The 25,729-nt window shown below is 40.1% G+C and overlaps 1 protein-coding gene across 3 annotated transcripts in view; it reads right to left on the bottom strand.

Moving 5' to 3' along the window:
* Positions 1-25,729, bottom strand: part of ASAP1 (ArfGAP with SH3 domain, ankyrin repeat and PH domain 1) — a 358,455-nt gene that overhangs the window by 154,308 nt on the left and 178,418 nt on the right. For all 3 annotated transcript variants that reach the window (XM_011938170.1, XM_011938171.1, XM_011938172.1), the window contains one exon: positions 18,893-19,038. In XM_011938170.1, the coding sequence (XP_011793560.1) occupies positions 18,893-19,038 (146 nt within the window). The remainder of the gene's footprint in view (positions 1-18,892; positions 19,039-25,729) is intronic.

Below are 25,729 nucleotides of genomic sequence, written 5' to 3'. Positions count from 1 at the left end.
TCAAAAAAAAAAAAAAAAAAGCAGTTGTAGGTCACACTACTCCCATTTCTAGCTTGCCTGAATACTGCCCAACTCAGCTCCAAGCCCCTCTATGGGCCTGTAAGTGGAGTGCCCTTAAGGCCTCACTCCAATAAGCCACCCTGTCCTGCTGGAGCAGCCAACCAGCAGAAAGACAATGAGTCAGCAGGGCTTTGTTTTTTCTTGCCTCTGACAGCAGAGCAGAGCACAGTTCTACAAATGGTACTTCCAGGACACCTACATGCACACAAGACTGTATTAATTAACGAGGACATAATTTGCTTGCTTTGTCATCTTGCATTAATCTTGACATTCCCTCTCCACTGCCCATTGGTTCTCTCTCCAGAATTGAAACAGTTTCTCTGAAAGTAAGGCTAATGCAAATCTGCTGACTTGCTCAATACATTGGAAAATCCAATTAAAATAATGAGCCAGCTCCCAGCAGTTAAGTCTGCGATTCCCTGGTATAAACTGGGTATTCTGTCTAGTATATTAACTCCTTCAGGTCCCAGAGAGTTATAATACTTGAAGCTATTTAAAACTGGTGCCTCCTGAAGTGGCAGGTCAAAAAATAAAACTAAATAAAAATAAAACTGATGCCTCATCATTAGGCTGCTTTCCAAGGTACTGTGATACAGAGGAAAGAATCCCAGAGGCATGTGGCCACTCATCACTCCTGGCCTGCGTGAACTGGGAAAACCGCTTAACCTTGCTGGTGTCCCAGCACCTTCCTGAACTAGCCCATGCCAGCGTCAGTGGATTGAGACAGAACTGACACCAACGGGCCAGGTACAGTGGCTCATCTGTAATTCCAGCACTTTGGGAGGCTGAGGCAGGTGGATTGGCTGAGTTCAGGAGTTCGAGATCCACCTAGGCAACATGGTGAAACCTTCATCTCTACAAAAAAATATAAACATTAGCTGGGCTTGGTAGTGCATGCCTATAACCCCAGCTGCTCAGAAGGCTGAGGTGGGAGGATTGCCTGAGCCCAGGAGGTTGAAGCTGCAGTGAGCTGAGATTGTGCCATTGCACTCCAGCCTGGGCAACAGAACGAGACCCTGTCTTAAAAGAAAAAAGAAAAGAACTGACACCAATGAAGCTCCACTTTATTCCAGGACACAGAGGTGGCTCGTTTCACACACAAAGTCTCATTAGCTGCTACTGGTAACCCTACAAGGTATTACTAAATAACTTGGCCAAACACACACAGTTACCTGAGACACAGTGGATGCAAACACAGGCAAAATGCCTGACACTACTGTAGGGCAAGTGCCCTGATAGCAGTAACTTAAGCACACCTTTAGAATGATCCTGTGGCAGATGTACCTGAATGTGTGTTCTGAGCTAGGGAATCCCGGGAGTAGCAATCACAGAAATTCGTTCCTTGTCTATGAGGAATGTCCGAGACCCCAGCCCGTCCTGTGGAACACAGGTCACACAGAAGATTGACGCCTTGAGTTTTGGGTTCCATGAAGGTTGCCAGGTGAAAGTCATTAAGGGGAGTGTTAAGTGAAAATCCTATATAAGCTACATGCTGTTTACTAGTGGCTGAAGTTTTCTTGTCCAGCCTGCTGCCACTGGACTCTCTCCCCTGTATGTAAGCCCCTGATACATCCCATGTCTCATTTGCTGGCTCTGGGACTTTTCTTTGGCCTCTTGAACCTGGTGCCTTCCCTATTGAGACTAGGGGTTCGGCACAACAACCACGTAATACCCCTTAATTAAATGTAACCAGGTTTATTTTCATAAATTTATGTATGTATGTATGTATGTATGAGACAGAGTCTTACTATGTATGTATGTATGTATGTATGAGACAGAGTCTTATTCTGCCACCCAGCCTGGAGTGCAGCCATGCTCACTGCAACCTCTGCCTCCTGGGTTCAAGTGATTCTCCTGTCTCAGCCTCCTGAGTAGCTGGACTACAGGCACCTGCCACCACGCCCGGCTGATTTTTGTATTTTTAGTAGAGACAGGGTTTTGTCATGTTGAATCATAAGATTCTTTACACTTGAAAAACTCAGCAGTAGTGGTGAAAAAATGATAATGAGATAGCATTTCAGGTACTTTTAAGGCTGGGATGGGAAGCTTCAAAATATGCTTTCTATTGCACCACATTCTCTCCATCTCACAGTTCCTGCTTCCCTGCCTTATCTGCAAGGCAGTCTCCATAAACTGTAAGATAATGCAGCCCAGTATACTGTGTTCTAATCTAGGCAGAGCAGCGTGAATTTTATTTAAATGACAGAGGGTACTGTATTTAAAATATATTATCTAAAGATATTGCTCACAACACCCCTGTAAAATGGGTCTTAGTCTCACTAGATTAATGAGGAAACAGGCTTAGAGAGGTTAAGTAACCCGCCCAAGGTCAAACAGAAAGTAAAGCAGACGGTCAGGTTATTAATTAAGGTTTTTACTGACTCCAGAGACCATTCTCATTTCCTCTGTGCTCTGCTGTTACAGTGATCTTTTAAAGTGATTACCAGATTATATCACTCTCTTGCTTAAAACCCATCATTGACTTCCCACTGAACTACACTCATATCCAAGCTCCCAATTTAGGTCTGGCCCTGCCAACCTGTTTTGAGTCCCTCTACCCATTCTCACTGCACTTCAACTCCTTTTGGTTTCTCAACCCACAGAGCTCTCTCCCCCTTTGCATGTGCTTTACTCTGTCTGCAACACTCTTCCTCTGTCTTCATGTCACTTCCTCAGTGAGGCCTTGACCATTCTAAATAATAAATAAGTCCCTTCTTCCTAATCTCTTGTTACTCTGGACCACTGGCAGAATAGGTTCTCTTTCACAGGGTATTGCACTTTAAAATTCCCCGTGTGTTCCTTTACTGTCTAGAGCAAAGCTTCTTGGAGGCACAGGCTATGACTGCCTTGCCTACCACTGAGCTACATCAAACTCCTAGAGTAGCAAAGTGTTGACTTGCTATATACACTAAATAAAAATGCTTACTGATTAAGTAAATGGATGAATGAATTCCTCTCCAAATCAGGAGAGCTGCTCTGAAGCACCAAGTGTTATAGAACCTGAACCAGTTTTGGTCTTCCTGGAGTGCTCAGCACCAGAATGGGGGATGCAGAATGGGGGAAGGGGCAAGATTCAGGAGAGGGATAGAAGAGTTAGAACTGCTCCCAGGATATAGCCGGGAGTGACAAACCAAGGGTACCCCTCCCACGCTGCAGCTGTTAGGCTCTCCCTGACAAGAAGAGAAGAAAGAATGAAGGTCAGGAGACCTGTTCTAGACTTGAACCTGTCTCCAACCAGCTGTGAATGGTTAGGCAGGTCACTTTTTGTTTCTGGCATCAATAAAGCGTGGGGTCCCTAAAAAGATCTCTAAGGTACCTTCCAGTTACAACACTCTTACAGCTTAAAATGAGCTACTGAGATACAATTGAATAAAGGAGAAAAAATTCCACCTCGAATGGGTGAGAACTATAGGGAGATGCTCAAACTGCCTCAGAGACAAGGCAGCCCTGGTCCCCCACCCAACAAAGTAACAAAAACAAACAGTTTGTGGTAAAGTCAGAGAGTTAGAAAAGTCCATTCAAAATTCTTATAACAATTCTCAACTTTTTTGTATAGTCCACAATGTTCACTATAAAACTTCAGGCACAGTATAAACATAACCTTTCGAAAAAGTCTGAAATATTTCAATGAAGTGAGCATCTTAATTTGATCAGAGCAAGGCACCAACTATGAGCTACCAGGGCTTTGGGCTACTCGCAGTTTCCCCCCACTTCTTGATTCTTAAATGACAGGGAAGGAGGAGAAACAAAAGCATTACAAACTGAATTAATGGAGTAATGACAATCAGTAACTAAATAATATATACTCATGAGATGTGTAGAGATTTCAAACTATTACATTTTGGACAGCGGTAAGTGGAAACAATAGAAATATTCAAAATAGGAAGTTGGGTAAACAAATTACAGTGCAAACGTAAGATGGGCATTCTATACAATTTTTAGAATGTGCCTCTTGGTGGGAAGTGCCTCTGGGTTCTGTAGACTCCTCTTTGGAGCCTGCCAGGGGTAATGGGGGAGAGGATCCTGGCTCCAAACCCTGCCCAAACAAGCCTTGATCTAGGAGGTTGTATGCTTCCAACTAAGCAAAGGTTTTTAGGCTGCAGTATTTTACAAAACAGGAAAACATTTTCAAAATGTATCAGTGGAAAACCACAGTATAAAATAGCACTGCAGTATGAACCCAATGTTTAAAAAAATTATATGACTTTAAAAATATGAGAAAAAAGATGTTAAAATAGCAAAAAGTTTAGAAAGACAGAGAGTACACACACACACACACACTCCATAACAGGTAAGATTACTGTCGATTTTTATTTTAGTCTTTTTCTCCCTATATTTTCTGAGTTTTCAACAATGAAGTGGTATTATTTTTGTACGCAGAAAGTTATTAAAAAGAAACATGACACAAATCACAAGAGGGTGATATAATTAACCAGCAGCCTATTTCTCATTCAACTTGTTCTTTATTTATTGATAAAAGATGTAAATCAGATGGCATGTATAAAAGTAAAAATTAATATTATAAAAGTGAATCTGGAGGGAAAAACAGTTGCAGCTTCTCTGTAATACTAGGAAATTCTGGATCTCTGTCCAGAATGACAATCCTTCCTAGTGGTTCTCAAAAGTGTGGTCCTCAAATCAGTAGTGTCAACATCATCAGGAAAATGGTTGGTTATGAAATCCTAGACCTAATTAATCAGAAACTCCAAGAGTGGGGCCCAGCAACCTAAGTTTTAACAAGCTCTCAAGGTGAAATGGATGCAAGATCAAGTGTGAGAACCACTGCCTTAGACTAAAGGTTGTCCAAGCGCAAGAAAAACCAAAGTTCCTTTAGTGAAGGAAAGACTTACAGCCAGAGAGCAGAAAACACTTGCCTATGGTCTAAGGCATAATTACAATGAAGAACAGACATACTGCTCTGGAAGATCTGGGAAAGGCCCAAGGAAAAATGTAAACTAAATTACACCATGTGCTAAAGGCATTCGGGACTGACAAGACCGAATTTAGGCATAAAGTACATTTTACTGGAAATGCTAGAAAGAAAAATGGGTAGGTCTAAGAGTACCAGGGAATATGAAAATTCCTTAACTTAAAATAATGCAATTATATTTAATGTAATTCAATTTACTAAATGGTGGGTTACATTTAACATCATCTCCCACATCAAGTGAAAATGAAAGTACCATTTCCCTGTGCATTATCTGCAGCATCTGATTTCATTTGGCGATAATTATATGGAAAGGGGAAGTAGCTAGGACTTATAAGACCAAGACAAAGGAGAAAGTAAAAGGAGGCGGTGTGCTATATAGCTAGGCCTTGGTTTAAAAAAGATATCCCCATCCTAAGGATTTCTTTATCGTACTTAAAATGATAATCAGTTAGTTCATGATCAACTTTCAGACCTTTAATTTCATTTCCATGCTTGGCATCTATAATTTGTTCTTTTTCCCTAGAATAAAATCACACTGTAACATCGAATCACATTTTCCTTGCTTTCACTCAACATCTTTATCACAGATTATGATAAATGTTTTGCAGTATCTTTTACTCAGGACGCACCTTAACACAATTTAAAAAATTCAACAAACATACGCAAGCACACAGGGCTTACCACGTACTGGGGTGACATAGTAATATCTCATAGTAGACATTATTGTCTCCATTTAACCGACATTTAACTGGTCAGAGCCATCTCGGCTCCCTTTGCTTGGAAAGCCCTGCCCTGCCTGCTTGGTCTACATCTTCATGTTTTAAGACTTATTTCACTTAATCCTCATTAAATTTTTCAGAAGTCAAAGAATCCACCTAAATGGTAACTGTGATAGGCAGTTGTTTCATATATTTCAAAGCTTCCCTTGCAGAAAAGGAATCTTCTTAGATATTACATTTGTGATGCCAACTGCTGCCAGGACACCCCACTTGTGGGAAACCAAAAGCACAATGTTTTATAAATCTGGTCCTATGCCTTTGTCCATCTTTCCTTGTAAAATTAAGTAATGCTTTAGGGTAAACTATTAAAATAGTATGTATAAGCAATCTCTCACATAGAAAACGACAGTCTTAGCACAGATTCTGGAACAGAGTGGGCACTTGGTAACTGCTGACAGAGATAAGGACACACTTTATAGAAAGTTTCTTTCTTAGTACTAAAGTATAGACTTTCACCTCACTCTTTATCAAGTGTATCAACCATTGCTTAATATTATTTAATGTGTCTATTTATGAAAACAGACTCTGCTAGCTTAAGAGAATAGCGTTTCATGAATATCTCTTAATAATTTATGGCCCAGATAAAGGGTGCCTCCTCTGCACAGCCTTCCCAGATACTCTTGCTTTCTAGACGAATTAGTGAATGAATAAATCTGCCTCAGGTGACCTAGCTTGGGAAGTGGTGGAGCAGAGATATGAATTCAATTACATCCGATTTCAAAGTCAAGCTATTTCTGCCAATCTTCTGAATTTTCAGTTGCTTCACATATCCGGGGCAATATGTCAATGAAAAGATCCACTTGTTTTTACTGAAAGATGTAGTCAGATACGAATTCAAGACTGCATCAGTGGGCCATTTCTTCATGTTTAACCCTAAGGTTACCAAATGGTATAATCTAAAATGAAAAGAAAAGGCAAAGCAGCAACCAGCTTAAAAACAATGAGAAATTACATACTAAAATATAAATTAGAAATAAATTCTTGGAGTGCAGAAATGGATTTGAATTAAAAAAAAAACACATACACGGCTGGGTGCGGTGGCTCACGCCTGTTATCCCAGCACTTTGGGAGGCTGAGGCAGGCGGATCACAAAGTCAGGAGATCGAGACCATCCTGGCTAACACAGTGAAACTCTGTCTCTACTAAAAATACAAAAAATTAGCCGGGCGTGGTGGCGGGCACCTGTAGTCCTAGCTACTTGGGAGGCTGAGGCAGGAGAATGGTGTGAACCCGGGAGGCGGAGCTTGCAGTGAGCTGAGAGCGCACCACCGCACTCCAGCCTGGGCGACAGAGCCAGATTCTGTCTTGGGGGGAGAAAAAAACAAACACAAACGCGCGCGCGCGCACACACACACACACACACACACACACAACAAATGAAATGGATCACCTGGTCCAGCAAAACATCTACATCAGCATTTTCTGAAGTGGTTCCATGAAAAGTCAATACAACAACAAAGTCTTTATACAACAAAAAAGTCTGTGCTCAAATAAATTAGAAAGCACTGCATTGGACAAGTTTCTTTATACTCTTGCTCCCAGGCAAGAAGACACCAGATACACTGGACACAGTATGGCCACTGTGTATGGCTGCGCAGGGTGTACATGGCTCAAAGCACCCACCTGGCTTGTACAAGGGAAGCCTGAAGTTCGGTCAGTCTCCCCTCACTAACACGTGTTTCCCGGTGCTGGCTGGCATCAGCCCTGAAAAAGCGCCAGGCTGGGCTGTAGTACCTCCCTACAGTCTGCATGTGGAGTGGTGGCCCTGTCTGAGGGCCATGGTATGTGGAGGTGAGGAGAGACTCAGAAGCAACATTGTGCAGAGGAATCCAAAGCCAGCTCAAGACAGAACATTTAATCTGAATCTGCTAGGAAGAGTGGGAGATCCAGATAAAAGGTTAGGCCTGGGATGGAAAATGGGAAATCAAGGAAGAGTGGAAGGGAATGTGGAGTGAAAAGAAGTGGAAGAAGTGAGTGTGGGGCAGAGTTTGACAGAATTATCTGTTAAGAAAGGAAAAGAGAAAAAGACCTGCATTTGCTGTATGCAATGTACTTCCAGATCTGGGCCTAAAGAAAGAGCTCTGGAGGCTTCTGGGACAAAGATCATGCAGACAGAAGGCTGTTAATTCTCTCCAATCAGTGTTTGCCTTATCTTTGTAACATCATTGTCAATGTTTTAATGCTGTTTTTTAAATCAATGTAACTTTTAACTTAATTTAAGAGTAAATATTACATTATGTCCAAAACAGGATGTCCATATCTTTTGAGAGGAGGTACAGCATACTCTAGAGCACGGGTCCCCAATCCCCAGGTCACAGACCGGTACAGGTCTGTGGCCTGTTAGGAACAGGGCCACATAGCAGGAGTGAGTGGTGGGCTAGTGAGCGAAGCTAAGCTCCACCTCCTGTTAGATCAAGGGCAGCATTAGATTCTCACAGGAGAGGGAACCCTACTGTGAACTGTATATGCGAGGGACCTAGGTTGCATGCTACTTATGAGAATCTAGTGATAAATGTAATGTGCTCAAATCATCCCGAAACCATCCTCCCGGCTACCCCTCATCTGTGGAAAAACTGTCATCCACAAAACCGGTTCCTGGTGCCAAAACGGTTGGGGAACGATGCCCTAGAGCGGACCACCTGGGTTCGAATGCTGAATCTGAGATCTACTTAACGCTCTGTGACTCAGTTTTGTGAGCTCTTAAATAAGGGTAACTATGGTTACTACCTAGTAGGGCTGCTGTGAGGAGTAAATGAGGCTATGTACAGATGAGGCAGAGAGGATAATGCTCACTAAATACTCTATTTGCTCCCTCCCATTTCCGGGTCTCCTGCAGCTAGGTAGGTGGGGCCAAGAACACAGTTCAAACCAATGAACTACAACATCTAGGAAACCTGTGAAAAGGATGTTTACGCTTCTCTAGTCTCTCTCTTCCCCTGTGGAGAAGGGGAGCTTCCATGCGTCTAAGTCTCTGAGTTGCTGTTGCTAAGTAGAACAGACCCCTTCAGCAGACATGCCACATGAGAAGAAAATAAACCATGTTAAGCCATGGAGATTTGGGGGTTCATTTATTACTGCAGTATATCCTAGCCTATCTTAACCAATAAAACATGTAGAGTACTCAAAGTGCCAGTGCCTGGCATACAGACACCACAGTATAAAGACAAGCTCTTGTTATCAGAATTATTCCTATAGCGAAAGTTAACCATAAGAATAAAAATAATGAAAACTTCACCTGCCTTAAGGTTGTGAGGGTGAGACCAGCTCTTTTATCAAAGAGATACTGATTAGCAAATGTTAGAGACACCATAAAGCATTCCAGTACCAATCATTTTTAAAGTTCAATCCTTTCTTATGGTCAATGAAACTTCGCTCCAATAAGCGATGTTTTTTCTTCTCCCTTCCCCACTCTTTTCTTCTTCCTTCCTCTCACATAGAACCAAACTTCTACACCAAATGCTGTTTTGTGAGTCTGTCTCAAGCGAAATAATACTAGACAACCACATACACATATCGCATGCATACACCCTTTAGACGAGTGCTATGAACATACAAAAGCCACAAGCTGAAAATGCAATCCTATTTAAAATGTATTATTTGAAATCCTACTTGAAACATTGAATGTAAAACCTTAAAAGAAAAAAAAAAAGCCAAAAGAAAAACCATATTCAAATTCAGGCTGAGGTACATATACACCAGGATACCTGTTTATTGGATGTAATTAAGACAAGGTATACCTGTATTGACAAATAGAAAACTCAAATAATCAGTTATGGTCCAGATATACAATGAAATAGTATGAAGCCAGTTAAAAATTTTGCATATATATATATATATATATGAAATACACGGCTTCGGCTTTTTTTTTTTTTTTAGCTTAAACTTATTTAACAGCAAAACCTGTTCTGACTCCATTTGGTTGGTAACCTCTGACTAGACTCGAAGTGGGGCAACTAACAGTCTTTATATATCCCACTTCATGTGAATATTCAAGTTTTACTGCAGACACAAAACTATGTTTAATTATAAACATCTTCCCAAGAAGTCACTAGGGGGTGTCCTGCATAATATAAGGCATGTACACCCTGTCATCCTTCTGAAATCTGTAAAACTCTGAATTCTGAAACCAATCTAACCCCAAGGATTTTGGATCTAAATGAGATACATATCTATACCTGCAGCTATCTATGCAGATTAGCAGTATCTCTGTATACAAATCCATAAAACTGTTTCAAATACTATACTCTTAAATATTAACAGAAGCTGGAATTACAATTTTTAAAATTTTCCATGTCTGAAATTTTTATAATAAATGCGTATGGTTTTTTAATAGAAGGAGTTAAAAAAAAAAACCTTTCCCTCTTACCCACCCATCAACCCACATGGATAAATCACATTTCACAAAATGTCCCACAGTATTAATTGGTAGTGACGCAGTGAGGCATGTCAGGACATAAGGGGATAACCTGGTAGATCAAACGCTGAAAACTTTTTAAAATATCTTTCAAAAAAAATGATTAATGATCATTTTTTTTAAAAGATAAGGTTTAAAAAAATGCACTATATAGTTCAGGGCACCCACAAGCTACCAATTTTACCATTAGCCACAATCATGCTCTCCATACTTTTTAACATTTCAAAGAAGAACTTGAGAAATAATCTGCTGGCTACAAATCTAGATCCAACCTGTACATTATCAGATATTCTTATTTGTGAAGAAAGAAGAGAAGAAAAATTAAAAAAAAATCTTTAACACAAACCACAATACCCTACAGAGATTGCAAACAGGAAATGCTATGCAGATGGAGAAATCTTTGCTTTGCTTCAACAGCTCTGAAGCAATAACTGCCCTCCAACTGTTTAATGAGACTCAAGCTCTTATGCAAGCTATAGAATTGTCCAAAGGCTTCAGGAGAGAAGAAATCAGATGCATGGCGAGTTCTGCCTGAACTAGAATACTTCCGGGTTAACTCCCACTATTTAAAAAATAATTTATATACATTTTCTAAAACCACTGCTGCCTTGGGACTTTCAAAGGGTATGGTATTTAAATGGTTTTCCTCTGTCCATTGAGAATCTCTTTCAATCCACCAGTTACTCCTTTCCCGACCCATTTTGTGGTTTCAGTATTAAACGGATGCCATTCTCTGTTGTCTCCTTAACTTCTTTGCTAGGATCACAGGAATGATGCCTGATGCTGGAAGTAGAGCAGACCCAGCATTGCTTAGCAAGCAATGATTTTATTGCTTTCCTTTTCATGGTTAAAAAAAAAAAAGAAAAAAAAGGTTGAACATAATTTTTCAGTACTATACACTTAATCAAACGTACAACAAAACCACTTAGAAACAGCTAAAACTCGAGAACATCCTGCTTCCTTTTTCTTTTTTTAAACGAGAAAGCTGCATTGCAAAGAAAGCCTTTATCATTAATACATTAACTACTAAAGGGGCACTCAAAGTGGAAGGAATGGAATGTATAAAGGCATGGAAGCGTGAAATGGTATATATTCCAGGAACAACAAATCGTTTGTTATGTCTGGAGTTGGCTTTGATTAGGAAGGCATCTTTAATGAAAGGAAGGACATTGCAAGTCAACTAAATAAATATTAAAAAAAATTTTTTTTTTAAATGTCACTATCCAGTACATGCTATGAACTGAATGCTTTGATAGGTATTTTACATAAATTATTTCTAAAAATGCCACCAGAATGGAAACTCCAAGAGGATATGGCTCTTGTCCGTGTTCTTTTCACTGCTGTATCCCTACTGCCTACCCACAGGGCTTATGTAGAATCCTAATAAATAACAGAATGAATCATAAATGAACACAAGGAGGGATTATTAAACCCTTTTTACAAAAATGAAGGAACCAAGACTCAAAGAACTCAACAAGGCCACACAAGTAAGATGCTGAGTAATTATTTTTATACAGGCCTTATTAAAAATCAAAACCCATGTACTTATAACTATGCCACAAATATAGTAAAAACAACAGTAATAGAACAGATCTTGTCCACATTTCTCTGGCTTCTCACCACTAAGAGGCAGCATTCCCTAGATATATTCAGTCATGACGACTAGACTCACTTCTGGGAGGAAATAGCTAATCATTCCTACTTTTGTGGAATGGTGACCACATATAGGACTTTAATTAGAGGAAGAAATCAGAAAACCTATTGAAGTGCGAAGGAAATGGGACTGAGGACTGAAGATCAGTTGGCTCAAAGAATATCAGAGAAATGAGTTTGATTTGTGTTCTGCACATTTGTTTCATGCTGAAATGTTTACATAACAATGTATACTAAACACTTTCCCTCCTTGATAATAATTTGACAGTTTATACTTTTATTAAACTTATTTTTTTTATTTTTTATTTTTTTGAGACAGAGTCTTGCTCTGTCGCCGGGGCTGGAGTGCAATGGCCGGATCTCAGCTCACTGCAAGCTCCGCCTCCCGGGTTTACGCCATTCTCCTGCCTCAGCCTCCCGAGTAGCTGGGACTACAGGCGCCGCCACCTCGCCCGGCTAGTTTTTGTATTTTTTAGTAGAGACGGGGTTTCACCGTGTTAGCCAGGATGGTCTCGATCTCCTGACCTCGTGATCCGCCCATCTCGGCCTCCCAAAGTGCTGGGATTACAGGCTTGAGCCACCGTGCCCAGCTAAACTTATTTTGAAAAAATTACAGACTCACCAAAAAACTATAAAACTAGTAGAGAGGTTCTTTGGACCCATCAACCAGCTTCCCCCAATAGTAACATCTTATATACGTTAAACAGTACATTATCAAAAAGAAAAAAATAGACACTGGTGCAAGACAACTAGGCCACAGACCTTACTAGAATTCCCCCCGTTTTTTGCATGCATTCATTGTTTTGGTATGTCTTTGTGTATCTACAGCATTTTGTCACATGTAAAGATAACTACAACCATCACCACCATCAAGTTATCAAACTGTTCCATCAATACAAAGGAACTCCCTCAGGTTACACTGCTGCTCCCTTTCCTAACCACTAGTAACTACTGATCTGATCTGCTCTCCATCTTTGTAATTTTGGATGTCTGTGACTTTAGTCATAAAAATACACATTATGGGAAGGTTATCTTATTTAAAGCCACTCTTTTAGGGAACTTTTTTTTCACTTTAAGGCAATAAAAGCTTACAGGGGTATAAAGAACATAAGATGTAAAAGACAAAAGATCTTGCATGTACTCGGGTCATCCTCGATTATCTTCCTGCCCCAGTAGCTGGATTGCCATTCCGCAGATGTCACTGCGTTGGCTCTCACAACAAGAAGGGGGTGAGGCTGTAATGGGGATGAAGGCTGATCTGCCAATGATGAGGAATTCATTACATGGGGCTCTTAGATAAGTCACATTCTTTTGAACTTCTGAATCTATGACTTGACCCAACTTGGGAAAGTGTGTCTGCTCTAGTGCCAGTACTATATGAAACCTAGCTCTAGTGCCAGCACTATATGAAATCTAGCAAATTCAAAATTGCTTAGAACATGTCGTTTCATCTATTTGTCATCCCCCTAAAGAAGGAGGTAGACAAAGGGGCTAGAAATTCCAAATGTCAATTATAGTTATCTTTGATTATGGGGAACATGAAAGAGAAACTGCAATTCCCCAGTAGGCATGTGTTCTTTTTATAATACAAAGTACCCTAGAGTGGCTATTGATACCATAGTAATACTAATATTAACGTAGTCTATGAATATTATAATAATCCAGTGTGTACAAAGGACTTTGTAGGTTACAATATTTTTCACATGAATGGTATGAGTTGATCCCTACACAACCAATAAGGTATGCAGAAAAGTACTTTCCCTATTGTACTAGTGAGGAAATTTATTTTCATAAGTTAGGCTGCATTAACCTGCTTAACAGTAGGGCTGGAATCATAGCAAAGCCTTCAAATTCTGACACCAGTGGTTCTCAAAGTATAGCGCCTAGGCCCCTAGAGGTTCCCAAGGTCCAAACTATTTTCATAATAATACTAAGAGGTTATCTGAATCTTTCACTGTGTTGGCATTTGCACTGACAGTGCAAAAGCAACGAGTAAAACAGCTGCTGCCTTAAGCATTAATCAAGGCACTGCCACGAACTGAAGTTACTGTATTCTTCATGGTCTTGCTCTTACAGTAAAAAAAGGGCTATTTTCATCCAAGAATGCCCATAATGAAAAAGTAAAACGATTTTCATCACATCTTGACCCTCAAATTCATCTTTTTAATGTTCTGTTTGATGAAATAGGAAGTATGAATAAAGCCCTTTTTAGGCATACCGAAATATGATCGTTGTTTTGAGGGAAAGCACTCAATGTAATTTTTTGAGTTGCAAGTTGAACTAACTGGTTTTGTTTTTTAGTGGAACACCTTTTTTTGTTTTGAAAGAAAGACTAGCAAACTATGGTTATTCAGACTCTGGTATTTGACAAACATTTTCTTGAAAATGAATGAAGTGAGCTTATCACCTCGAGGTAAACAACTGATAGCATTTATTGCTAATGATAAAAACAGTACTTTCAGAAGAAGTTAAAATTTTGGAAAACTTGAATTTGCCAACATGACCTGACAGCTTCCAAATAATATTCATTTATATGGTTTCAGATTCACACCGTTAATAACATTTAAGGAAGGACCACTTGTCAAGTTTTTATGTAGTATCAAAAGTTACCTGAAACGGCTCTTAAAATACTCTTCTCTTTTCCCAATACAGACCTGTGTGAGGCCTTATTTTCCATCTACCTCAACCAAAACAATAAATTGCAACAAAATGAATACAGAAGTAGACATGAAAATATAGCTACCATCTATTAAGTTGGCTTTAAAGGGATTTACAAAAATGTTAAACAATGCCACCCTTCTAATGTTTTTTGCTTTGAGAAAATAGTTATTTTTTCATTAAAGTGGGTTTATTATTTTAAAATACATAATACACATGAAAAATGTCTCAGTTTTAATTTGTAAGACAGTAAATATGGATAGAACTAGTCCACATAAATAGAAACCACATGGTGTCCTTAGTCATTTTTAAGATTGAGGTCCTAAAACCAAGAAGTTTGAGAACTACCATCTAACACTCTCACTCTTTCCAATATGCTATAACTCACAAATGAGAGAAATCAAAGGACAAAAAGAGCCAAGAAAGTACCCTGCACGCTAAACACACACATTAGTTTAATGATCACCAGGTTAGGCCCTGGTCACCTTGTCAGGTGGGCCTTTATCATACACATAATCCATCAAGGCAATGTAATTCATGGGGCAGCAACACTGAAACAAGGCATGATCTGTAGCCACAGGGCTTGAGCTCAATTCCTAATTGCGTCATTTGCAGGTATATATTTTTTGAAGATTTGGTGCATCTATCTCTAAAATGGGATATGACTGATAGCTGTCTTTACATTGAGTTATCTTAAAAATAAAATGAGAAGATGTAAATAACAATTAAGGTTTGTATTTATGAAACAAATTCTGTGTCAGGTATTGTGCTTAGTGACTTGCTTCTCTGATCTCCATGAAATCCTGCCACTATCAAGAAACAGTCACTCTTATTATTTATTTTTAGAGACAGGGAAACTGGCACTAGAAAACTTAAGTGAATTGCCAAAGGCTATAAAGCTAGTGAGGCGTGAACTAGGATTTCAGGTGTGATTGAGACCAAAACCCATGATCCTCCAACCACCTATGCTTCATAGTCTCTCGAATCCTATGTTACGAGGTAGAAGAACTTTTTATAGGAACAATTTTCTATGATTTGGAGGAGGGGGGAGTAAGAAAAGCAAGTTACTTTAAAACTGACTTGGTGTATCAACTGGTATGAGCTCACAGAGTAATCAGCAATAACTGCAATCCTTTTCGCAGTCCTCAGACGTTTGGTTAATTTAAAACAGCCTCAGGCCTATGCACTGTTAATGCCAACATCTTTGTAGGTAGCCCTTGGGAGTTTTCACATAACATCTCACTTGATCATACTTTCTATAATCACAGACAGTTTCGAAAAAGGAAAAAAACCCCAAGCATCTTAATGATGGTTGAGATAGTTACCATCATTGAGTGCACTGATATTTTCTAAGACCACCGCCCCGGAAACTGCTAAACACACTACACTTGCAATAGTGATTTCTTACATCTGACAAATAACAAATGTTTTTCTCTTCTAGGGTTAGTCAAAGCTGAAAGCTAGTATGAGACCTGGCCCGCATATCTATCCTTTCCTTTTTCTCTATAAAAATAAGTAATGATTTAGTATAAACTATTAAAATACTCTTTATAAGCAATACTTAATTAGAAAATGACATTTTTTAGTATTTAGTATAGACTTTCGAACATAATAGACTTAGGTACTTGCTGGTTGAACTGAGAATACAATTTACAAAGTCTAAAAAGTACCAAAGTACCTTCTTTTACTTTTAATTTCTGCATTTCAACTGTATCAGTTTGCTTAATGTTTCTGGCCTTCACTAGCCTAAGAGAATAGGATTTTTGGGAATCTTCTGAGAAGTACGGGTTCCCACGGGGGGTACTCCTGAGCCCCAGGAGGGTGTTGAGTGCTGCTCAGCTGGGGGCTGCAGGTGCTGCACGAAGATCCAGAACCCTGACCCCTGAGCCCTCTACTCTAAGGTGTGGCCCTATCAATCTGCCTAGTTTGCTCTTCCCTTTCCTGGAAAAACATAAAAAGAGAAGCAGAAAGTTGCTGGCTGTTATCAAGTTGTGTAAACCCTTGGCACTGCCTTTTTATTCAATTAGAATAATGTTTTCTTAGTAACCAAACTACAGTAGAAACTGATTCTTCTACCTGGCTCCCTCACCAAGAATGTCACCACCACTTTCAAAGGCAAAATTTGTTTTTCTTTACTATATGAATTAGGTTTTCCAGCAATTTCCTTTAGATTTTCCTTAGACTTCTACTCCTTAAAGGGTAGTGGGTGTGGAAAAAGGGCTGTAGCTTGAGGTATGTATATGGGAGTAGTTTGATCAGTACTTCTGCTTAGGGTAACAGCACAACCGGAGCATGAGGTGACAGGGGCAGGATATCGTAGAAGAGCAAAGACAATGGGTTCAGAGACACAATGTTTGGCTTCAAGTCTGTAGCACATACTAACAGTGTAAATGAACAAGTTACAATCTCAATTTGCCTCAGTTTCCTCATCTGGATTAAAGGTACAGTAACCACAGGATTATTGTAATGTTTTCAATGAAATAATCTACATAACGCACCCACCAAACTGCCAGGTTCATCAAAAGCATTCGATAAATCTCAGCTGGTTTTGTATGGAGATGGGCAAATGTATTAGGTGAGCAAATGCAGATGATGAATGCTGGCCTGAATGGCCACTGAGCTGTGTGTATGGCACATATACACACAGTTGAAAGGAACCTGCAGTGTAGCAAAGTGTAGAGATGGATTGGTCCAGGAACCTTGGAGGTGATGACTCCTGACTTAAGCCAAATACATTTGGTCTCTTGGAAACTAAAGCAAGATATCAATGCGAAAACACCCATCTCAGAGAAAACACAGCTTCCTGCCCAAGCCAAGTCCTTTACCAGCTATTACCAAAGTGAATCGTCTTGTTTTGCTTCCTCTCTTTCTACCACACCACACTTTAAGCAAGGCCTCCAGTGAAAGTGCAGGCAATGCTCAGAGGGAAGGAAAACCGAGGGTGCTCTTCTGAATAAATGAGGCTTATATAATCTAAAATTTACAAAAATATCATGGATTTGTTAAATCCAAAAGCATAGAAACATTAGAGCCTAAGTTCAAAATTATTCTTTCCCAAGTTTTTGAAAATAATAAATATTTCTATGTTCAACATTTATTTTCTTTCAGATTTGCTTATTTGCTGTGTAATATTAATTCAATGGCATACAATGCCAATTAGAAAAACTGTCAGGAAGACAGACACACACACACACACATCTGTTCATTTATTGTGACAGAGAAAAAGAAAATCGCAATTGGCCAAATAGGTTAATGGAGTGTAGAAAGGTAGTATTCATTTTTCAAATAGGTTACCCTCATCTGTAAACTAACCCTTTGTATCTAATGGATTTATGACAAATTATCACCTGAGGCCATAGAAGCCTATTTGTTACATGAATAACTGACACAGGCTGAGGACATCTTGGGCCTGAGTTCTGGATCCTTAAAGGAGACAAAAGTACAACACCAAGAGACTGGGAGAGGAAGAGGGAACAGCTCCTCTTCTCCAGGGCAGGGCTAACTTGGAAAAGCATGATATAAATAGTTTTCCTTTGGCACCTTTCAACCTCATTGTACTCCTTTCTCTGGGGACTTACGAGGATTAAATTATTTCACTGGGTGGCCCTTAGAGAAATAATTTCACCCCCTAAAACCAACATCAGTCCAGGTGGTGTTACCCAGAACCTTTCTAAGTGTGCATATGGTGTGAGGGCTGGGGAGGGGGTTGCAGCACAACATGGATATGCCTATACATGACTGCCTGGCAAACAGTTTCCTCCACCAAACCCATCCCTGGGTCTGCCTCCTGGGGCCAGCACCTCTAGTGTCTCAGATCTTCAGGGATTCTTCCTGTCATTTACCTCGGAAACCAGAGACTCCCTAAATCTCAAAACCCTTTTCTTGGTCGGGCGTTAAAAGGATGTGGGGAGTTGAGGGAGGTTCATTATTCATAAATCAGAAACCAAAATGCATGATCACCTTCACACAAGTGAGATATACTTTCAATGTGTATTTCCAATGTATGTTCAACACAGAAATCATCATTATTCTTTTAGCCAATCAAAAAGCAAAAGTTGCTAAAGGTAATCTTTAAAAAAAAAATCAATGGTAGAGATGTGGAAGAGAACTCAGGTTAAGCAGTTTCTCTCTCAGCTTCAATAAACCTACTCTATCAGCTGGGCCAAAGGTACAAATTCCAGGAATTTCACAATGGGATTTTCTTTAAGCAAATCCTAGGTGACTAAAAAGCTTTTTAGTTGAAGTGTAGAAGTCACTTAGGTCTAAAAAGCTTTTTGTTTTTTCTTTCTCACCCCTAGGACCAAGGATTGAGGGGGAAGGATTATAGAAATGTTCTCCATATGACATAATATTTTGGAAAGGCTGTACTTCTTTTTACTCACATATGTAATGTCTTACCAGATTTTTCAGCAGTGTGGACAGTTCCTTTGTAAGAGTAGAAAACTTGACAAACGCAGTGCCAAGGTCGGGGTTGTCTCGACTTAAAAAATTACTCCCAAACTTATCAAGAACTTGTGCATAGTTTTCTTCATTTTGTACATGATCTAAAAACAAAAAAGAAGAAGAAAGGAGTCTGAGCTATTATTTGCCACAATGAAAAGTTATTTTGAATACTGATCACTACAAATTCTCAAAATGGAAGCATAAACTGTACCAATTATTTATTGCACACGTCCCAAAGGTTAGGTTAGGAATACGCTAAATATTCTAACTCACTCTACTAAGGAAGATTTTCCCTTTTACTTTTTTTTTTTTTTTTGAGACGGAGTCTTACTCTGTCTCCCAGGCCGGAGTGCAGTGGCATGATCTCAGCTCACTGCAACCTCCACCTCCCAGGTTCAAGTGATTCTCCTGCGTCAGCCTTCTGAGTAACTGGGATTAAAGATGCGAACCACCACGCCCAGCTAATTTTCTGTATTTTTCACCAAGTTGGTGAGGCTAGTCTCAAACTCCTGACTTTGTGATCTGACCACCTCGGCCTCCAAAAGTGCTGAGATTACAGGTGTGAGCCCCTGCGCCTCGCCTTACCTTTCTTCGTTTACAGAATTTAGCTCATTTATAGTCCAGTTAATCCACTAATTCCTCATATGTTGAGGGGTCAAATTACATCCCATTTTCAAGCAATTAAGAAACTGTGATTGACTGGGTATGGTGGCTCTCGCCAGTAATCCTAGAACTTTCGGTTGCTTGAGCCCAGGAGTTCAAGACCAGCCTGGACAATATGGCGAGACCCCATCTCTACAAAAAATTAACAATTAGCTGGGTGTTGTGGCATGCGTCTATGGTCTCAGCTACTTGGGAGGCTGAGGCAGGAGGACTGCTGGAGACTGGGAAGTTGAGGCTGCAGTGAGCTGTGATTGCACCACTGCACTCCAGCCTGGTGACAGAATGAGACTCTATCTCAAAAAAAAAAGGAAAGGAAAAAGGAAAAAGGAAAGGAAAGGGGAAAGGAAAAGAAAAAGGAAAGGAAAGGAAAAAGGAAAAGGAAAAGGAAGAAAGAAAACTACGATTATCTGAAAAAGGAGAAAATTCTCCTTGGAAAAACAATCTTGGATGGCAAAAGAAAAATTCATGTGTCCTAACAGGTTTCCTTCCCTGCAACTAATCTTCATTTCCTTTAATTTTGTCTAAGTTCCAGGTCTGAGGAACAGTATTTGTAAAATGCTTTTCACAGTCCATCTCTTGCTGCAAAATGTTCAGAATTGGATCAGATGAATTAGGTGCATATGAGAAACATTAACTGGTGAAATTTTCTCCTCCCTGAGCTTTTGTTTTCCAATCCATAAAATGAGACCAATAACTACCTTACAGAATTGTGCTACTGATGAGCTGACATAAAGTATATAACAGTTTCTTAATAGAGCAAATACTGCATAAACAATAACCTCCCACTGCCTTGAAACATGTTCTTCGTCTGGCTTCCAGGATATTACACTTTCTTGAGTGTCCTCTTGCCTCATGACTGGTCCTCTCCATTGTCTTCGCTGGTTCTTCATCTCTCTAACCTCATCATGTTGAGGCCCCTCAGTCTTGGCCCTTTCTTCTCTATTTTTCCTTACTCTCTTGGGATCTCAGTCTTACGGCTTTAAATACTTTCTATCAGCTGATAACTCCCAAATTGATATCCCCAGCCCAGACAAACCCACTCTCTGTTAATATGTTGAATCTTAACGTGTCTAAAACCAAACTCTTGATCTTCTTCCCAAACCCTCTTTTTCTCACAGTCCCCTATCTGTGGCAATGGCAAATACACTCTGCTTCTGAAATGGTCTCTCTGTTGCTGCTTTTGCTTCCCAGTAGTCTGGTATTGACACAGCATCCAATGTAACACTGTTATATTGTGCATCAGATCTTGTGACTCTTGTGGCAGACATTACCACTTGCCATGGATATCCAAGTTCTCAATCCTTGCAGGGTTACAGAAAGGAGTACTGCATTTCCCCACACTCTTGAAGTAAGGCAGGAAATATGGCGTGCACCACCCAAGGCCATGTGAGTGGAAGTGATGCATACCACGTTCTTTTGGAAGCATTTCAGATGCCTGTACTCAACTCTCCATCTCCCTCCTCTGTTGTGCTGCACAGAGAAGCATGAATTTCCCTACATAGTATTTACAGAATGAATAAGTGAATAGATATTTATCAAAGTCATATCGTTAAAGGCTTTACAATTAATTATTTTTCTTCATAAAGTCTTCCTTTAGTTGGAAACAATCCTTCCTTGCCCACAATTCTCTGTACCTCTACTGCAGGATTTTCTACCACATCCTATCATATACATATGTGTGTGTATGTGTATATATACACATATATATGTATGCACGTATATATTCGTATATATGTGTGTGTATATATGTACACACACACACATCTTTTCCTACCACCAGACTCCAAGAGGCAGGGATTACCTATGGTTCACTTCTGCATCCCTACCCAATGGACACTGCTGTAGATCTTTCAGTGAGCTGGACTTTCAAAGCTGTGGCTTGCTTAATATTTGTTGACCCGGATTTATTGAATTCCTTTTCAGGAATTTAAGAAGCATCCCCTTCTGAAACAGCCTAGGATGTTCAATAATTGAGACCAAATTTTTAAATTTTGCTTTCAAACACACCTCAGCAAGTGCATGGGTGCAATGGACACTCATGAAACAGAACATGAGTCTGGACTGGGAAATAACCCAGGAAGTCTAAATACCATGAAGGAAACAAGTGTCACAGCAGTCCAGTGAAATGAAATGAGGCCCTAGCCAGCCTTCTAATCACCACATTAAAAATTCATGGTGCCTGCAGTGGTTGTCAGCATCTCAGGCTGAGATATTCAAAAATGCAGCTCTGGTTACTGTCCAAGTTCACTCAGAGAAGCGGCTCAGAAAAACACAAAAGAAAGGCCACACCAGCTCAACCGAGAGGACACACGTGTCTCCCTCATGTGCTGGAGCTACTCCTGATACCTTATGTCTAAGGCCAAAGAGGTCCCACCTTACCACCAAGACTCCTACCTCATCTGATATCCTTTTCTGATTTTGGAGACCTATGAAAAAAGAATTCAGCTGTCCGTTCATTTTACCTGCTCCCAAGGGAAGCACCTCAGCAGTAAAAACAGGTATATAGGCTGTTTTCTTGAGTCTATCAAATATTTCAAGTGAAAAATATAATTTGTTAGAGTAATCGAATATCCATGTATGTACCACCCAGCTTAATAAATAAAATATTAAAGAATGATCCCCTATTCCCCTACTTCTGTCCCTCTACCCAATTCCAATCTCTTTCCTTCCCTCCCTAGATACAGCCATTATCCTCAATTGAAATTTCATGTGGAGGTTAGAAAGAATTACAAGAAGCTCTCAGTCTATCAGTGATGACAGACTCATTGAAGAATAAGATGGACTTGGCAAAGGGCTAAGGCAGAGACAGGCCACGGGAAGAAGGTGTTGGCAGGAGCTGAGAACCTTCTGTGACCCAAATGCTTATGCTTTCTAAGTCTCATATTTCACCCTCACTAGTTCTGCAAGGGAAGAATTATGCTTATTAGGTAGATGAAACATGAAATGTGATGTGAGTGAGGCGGAAGACTAGATAAGTATAGGCTAGGTCATGGATCCTGTATGTTTTGCTAATTCCACAGCTGAATAACCACGTAGTTTCTTTCTATATATATATATATATATGCATATGTATGTATGTGTGTATATACTGGCATATGTATGTCTCACATATATATGTGCGCGCATGCGCACGCGTGCGTGTGTGTGTGTGTATATATATATATATAAAATTGCCTAGCTTAGAAATATAACAGTTTAGTAAGACATATCTTGGGGTAATAATAATAATAATAATCCTATGAAAATAAAAATGATAGAAAATTAAATGTAAGGTGCTTAAAACAGTGCCTGACATGTGGCATGTGCCCCAAAATGTCAGCTACTGTTACCGCGATATATCCATGACTACTTATAATACAGAGAAATGTCTGTAATATCAAACAGAATAAAAACACAGGTCTCACATGTTTTATTTTTTTAACATACTGTATTATAAAGTTATCAATGTCAATACTAGAAAGATCACACACACGTCCCCGACACACACACCTGTGTACAAAATTAAGGGTTTACCCAGCAGATTTTCAAAGGCACAGAAAGTGAGACAGCAAGGAACCATGATTCTGGTGGAGGAAATAGCAAGGGCAACAGCAGAAGGGAGGAACACATTGCAGAGTACATTCAGCCATCTGAGGGGAATGTCAGTTCAGAGGCATAGGGAAGAGGAGGGAAAGAAAGCTGCGATGGTGGAGCACTGCCACAGGAATGAGTGTGTAGGGACTGGTAAGGCAGAAAATGGCCCACTCACTTCAAGAGGTTTTAGAGAGCAGGATGCAGCTCTGTTTTAACATCTTTACTACACGCAAGTGCTGGAAGACTTTTGGGCACACAGTATGGTGGGGGCTAGTGTAAGTAGGTGAGAAAGAGACTGGATAAAAGAAAAGAACACAGAAAGAAAAGTGATTCATCCGTGAAGAAGAGACACTCTTTCCCAATATTCCTAAGAAACTTCCGGTATCCATGACATTGTTGCAGAAGGCAAGATAGTTGTTTTGTTGTTGTTGTTGAGACGAGGACTTGCTATTGTAGACCTGCGTGGAGTGCAGTGGCATGAACATGGCTCACTGCAGCCTCAACCTACTGGGCTCAAGTAATCCTCCCAACTCAGCCTCCGAAGTAGCTGGGACTACAGGCACATGCCATCATGCCTGGCTAATTTTTAATTTTTTGTAGAGATTGGGTCTTGCCATGTTGCCCAGGCTGGTCTCCAACTCCTAGGCTCATGTGATCCTCCCACCTTGGCCTCCCCAAGTGCTAGGATTTACAGGTATAAGCCACCATGCCTGGCCTGCAAGATAATTCTAAGAGCTAGGTGAATCCTTTCAGTTCAAACAAGAATGAAATAATACAAGAATGAAATCTGGTCTAGTTTTCACAACTAGACCAGAAAAGGCCACTTCATCAGGATTTCAACCGCCAGCACTTCTGTGGGGAGATGACTAATATAAACTAATCACCGATTTACTACTGTAGTATTACTATTCCAGTAATAATCATGATTAGAGCTAGTTTACTGACTGTATGTTACTGTATTAAGCACTTTAGATACAATACATTACTCCATTCACTCTTCCTAACAGTCCATGAGATAAGTACTATTATCATCCTAACTGTGTAGATACAAACACTTACCCTTGTTCATACAGCTCATAAATAAGGAAATTTAAATTACAATATGCCACCCCAAAACAAACCACTTCAGCATAACTATTATTTTGAGCTTAAAGCAATTAAGAAACAGCAAGGTGGCTGGGTGCAGTGGTTCATACCTGTAATCCCAGCACTTTGGGAGGCTGAGGTGGGCAGATGGCTTGAGCCCAGGAGTTTGAGACCAACCTGGGCAACATGGTAAAACCCCATTGTATTAGTCCGTTCTCACACTGCTAAAAGACATACCTAAGGCTTGGTAATTTATTTTAAAAAGAGGTTTAATTGACTCAGTTCAGCATGGCTGAGGAGGCCTCAGGAAACTTATAATCATGGTGGAAGGGGAAGCAAACACATCCTTCCTCACATGGTAACAGCAAGAAGTATGAGAGAAGTGCAGAGTGAAGGAAGGAAAAACTCCCCACAAAACCATCAGATTTTGTGAGACCTCAGTCACTATGATGAGAACAGAATGGGGGAACCGCCCCCATGATTCAATCACTTCCTATGAGGTCCCTCCCTCAATACGTGGGGATTACAGTTCGGATTACAATTCAAGATGAGATTTGGGTAGGGACACAGATCCAGACCATATCACTGGTCTCTACCAAAAATACAAAAATTAGCCAGGCACTGTGGTATGAGCCTGTGGTCCCAGCTACTTGTGAGGCTGAGGCAGGAGGATTGCTGGAGCCTGGGAAGTCGATGTTGCAGCGAGTGGTAATTGTGCCACTACACTCCAGCCTGGGTGACAGAGTGAGACCTTGAACAAAGAAAAGAGGAAGAAAGCAAAGAAAAGAAAGAAAGAGAAGGAAGGAAGGAAGAAGGGAGAGGAGAATGGAAGGAAAGGAAAGGAAGAAAATTTTCTGCCTAAAAGTAAGGCATAAATCTCCCTTTGTAAAAGTGCTTCCCCCACCTCCTTTCTAGGAAGAGGAGAAAAACCATTGTCACAAGAGATGAAATGTCAGCACTAAGATGAATCTGCATAAATAAACCTTGTTAAAATAATCCCTATCATCTATTTGTTTCCCCCTTATATTTATCTTCCCTATCATTTACTGTCCTATAATTCCTAGAAACCTCTTTTTCTCTGTCTTGTCACTTCTCCACAATTTTCTGCCCTTTGCTAAAATGGTATATAAGCTCCTAGGCCTAGCTGCTTCTTTGGGGTTTTTCATTTCTTTTCTGTGAGGCCCCTTATGCCCATACTAAATAAGCCTTTTCTCCTGTTAATTTGTCTTTTGTCCATTTAATTTGCAGATGTCAGCCAGGAATGTTTTTCCCTCCCCTATACTCCACATCCTAAAGTAGGACAGGCCTAGGTTCAAATCTCAAGTCTATCATTTACTGTCTGTGTGGTACCTTGGTCAAGTAGCTTTTTTATTTTTGTTCTTTGAGACGGAGTCTCGCTCTGTCGCCCAGGCTGGAGTGCAGTGGCCAGATCTCAGCTCACTGCAAGCTCTGCCTCCCGGGTTTACGCCA

The sequence above is a fragment of the Colobus angolensis genome, unplaced genomic scaffold (genome assembly GCF_000951035.1).
Source record: "Colobus angolensis palliatus isolate OR3802 unplaced genomic scaffold, Cang.pa_1.0 Scaffold17, whole genome shotgun sequence".
NCBI lineage: Eukaryota > Metazoa > Chordata > Mammalia > Primates > Cercopithecidae > Colobus > Colobus angolensis.
The sequence above is the reverse complement of the archived record's forward strand: the minus strand, read 5'-3'. Positions and strand labels throughout refer to the sequence as shown.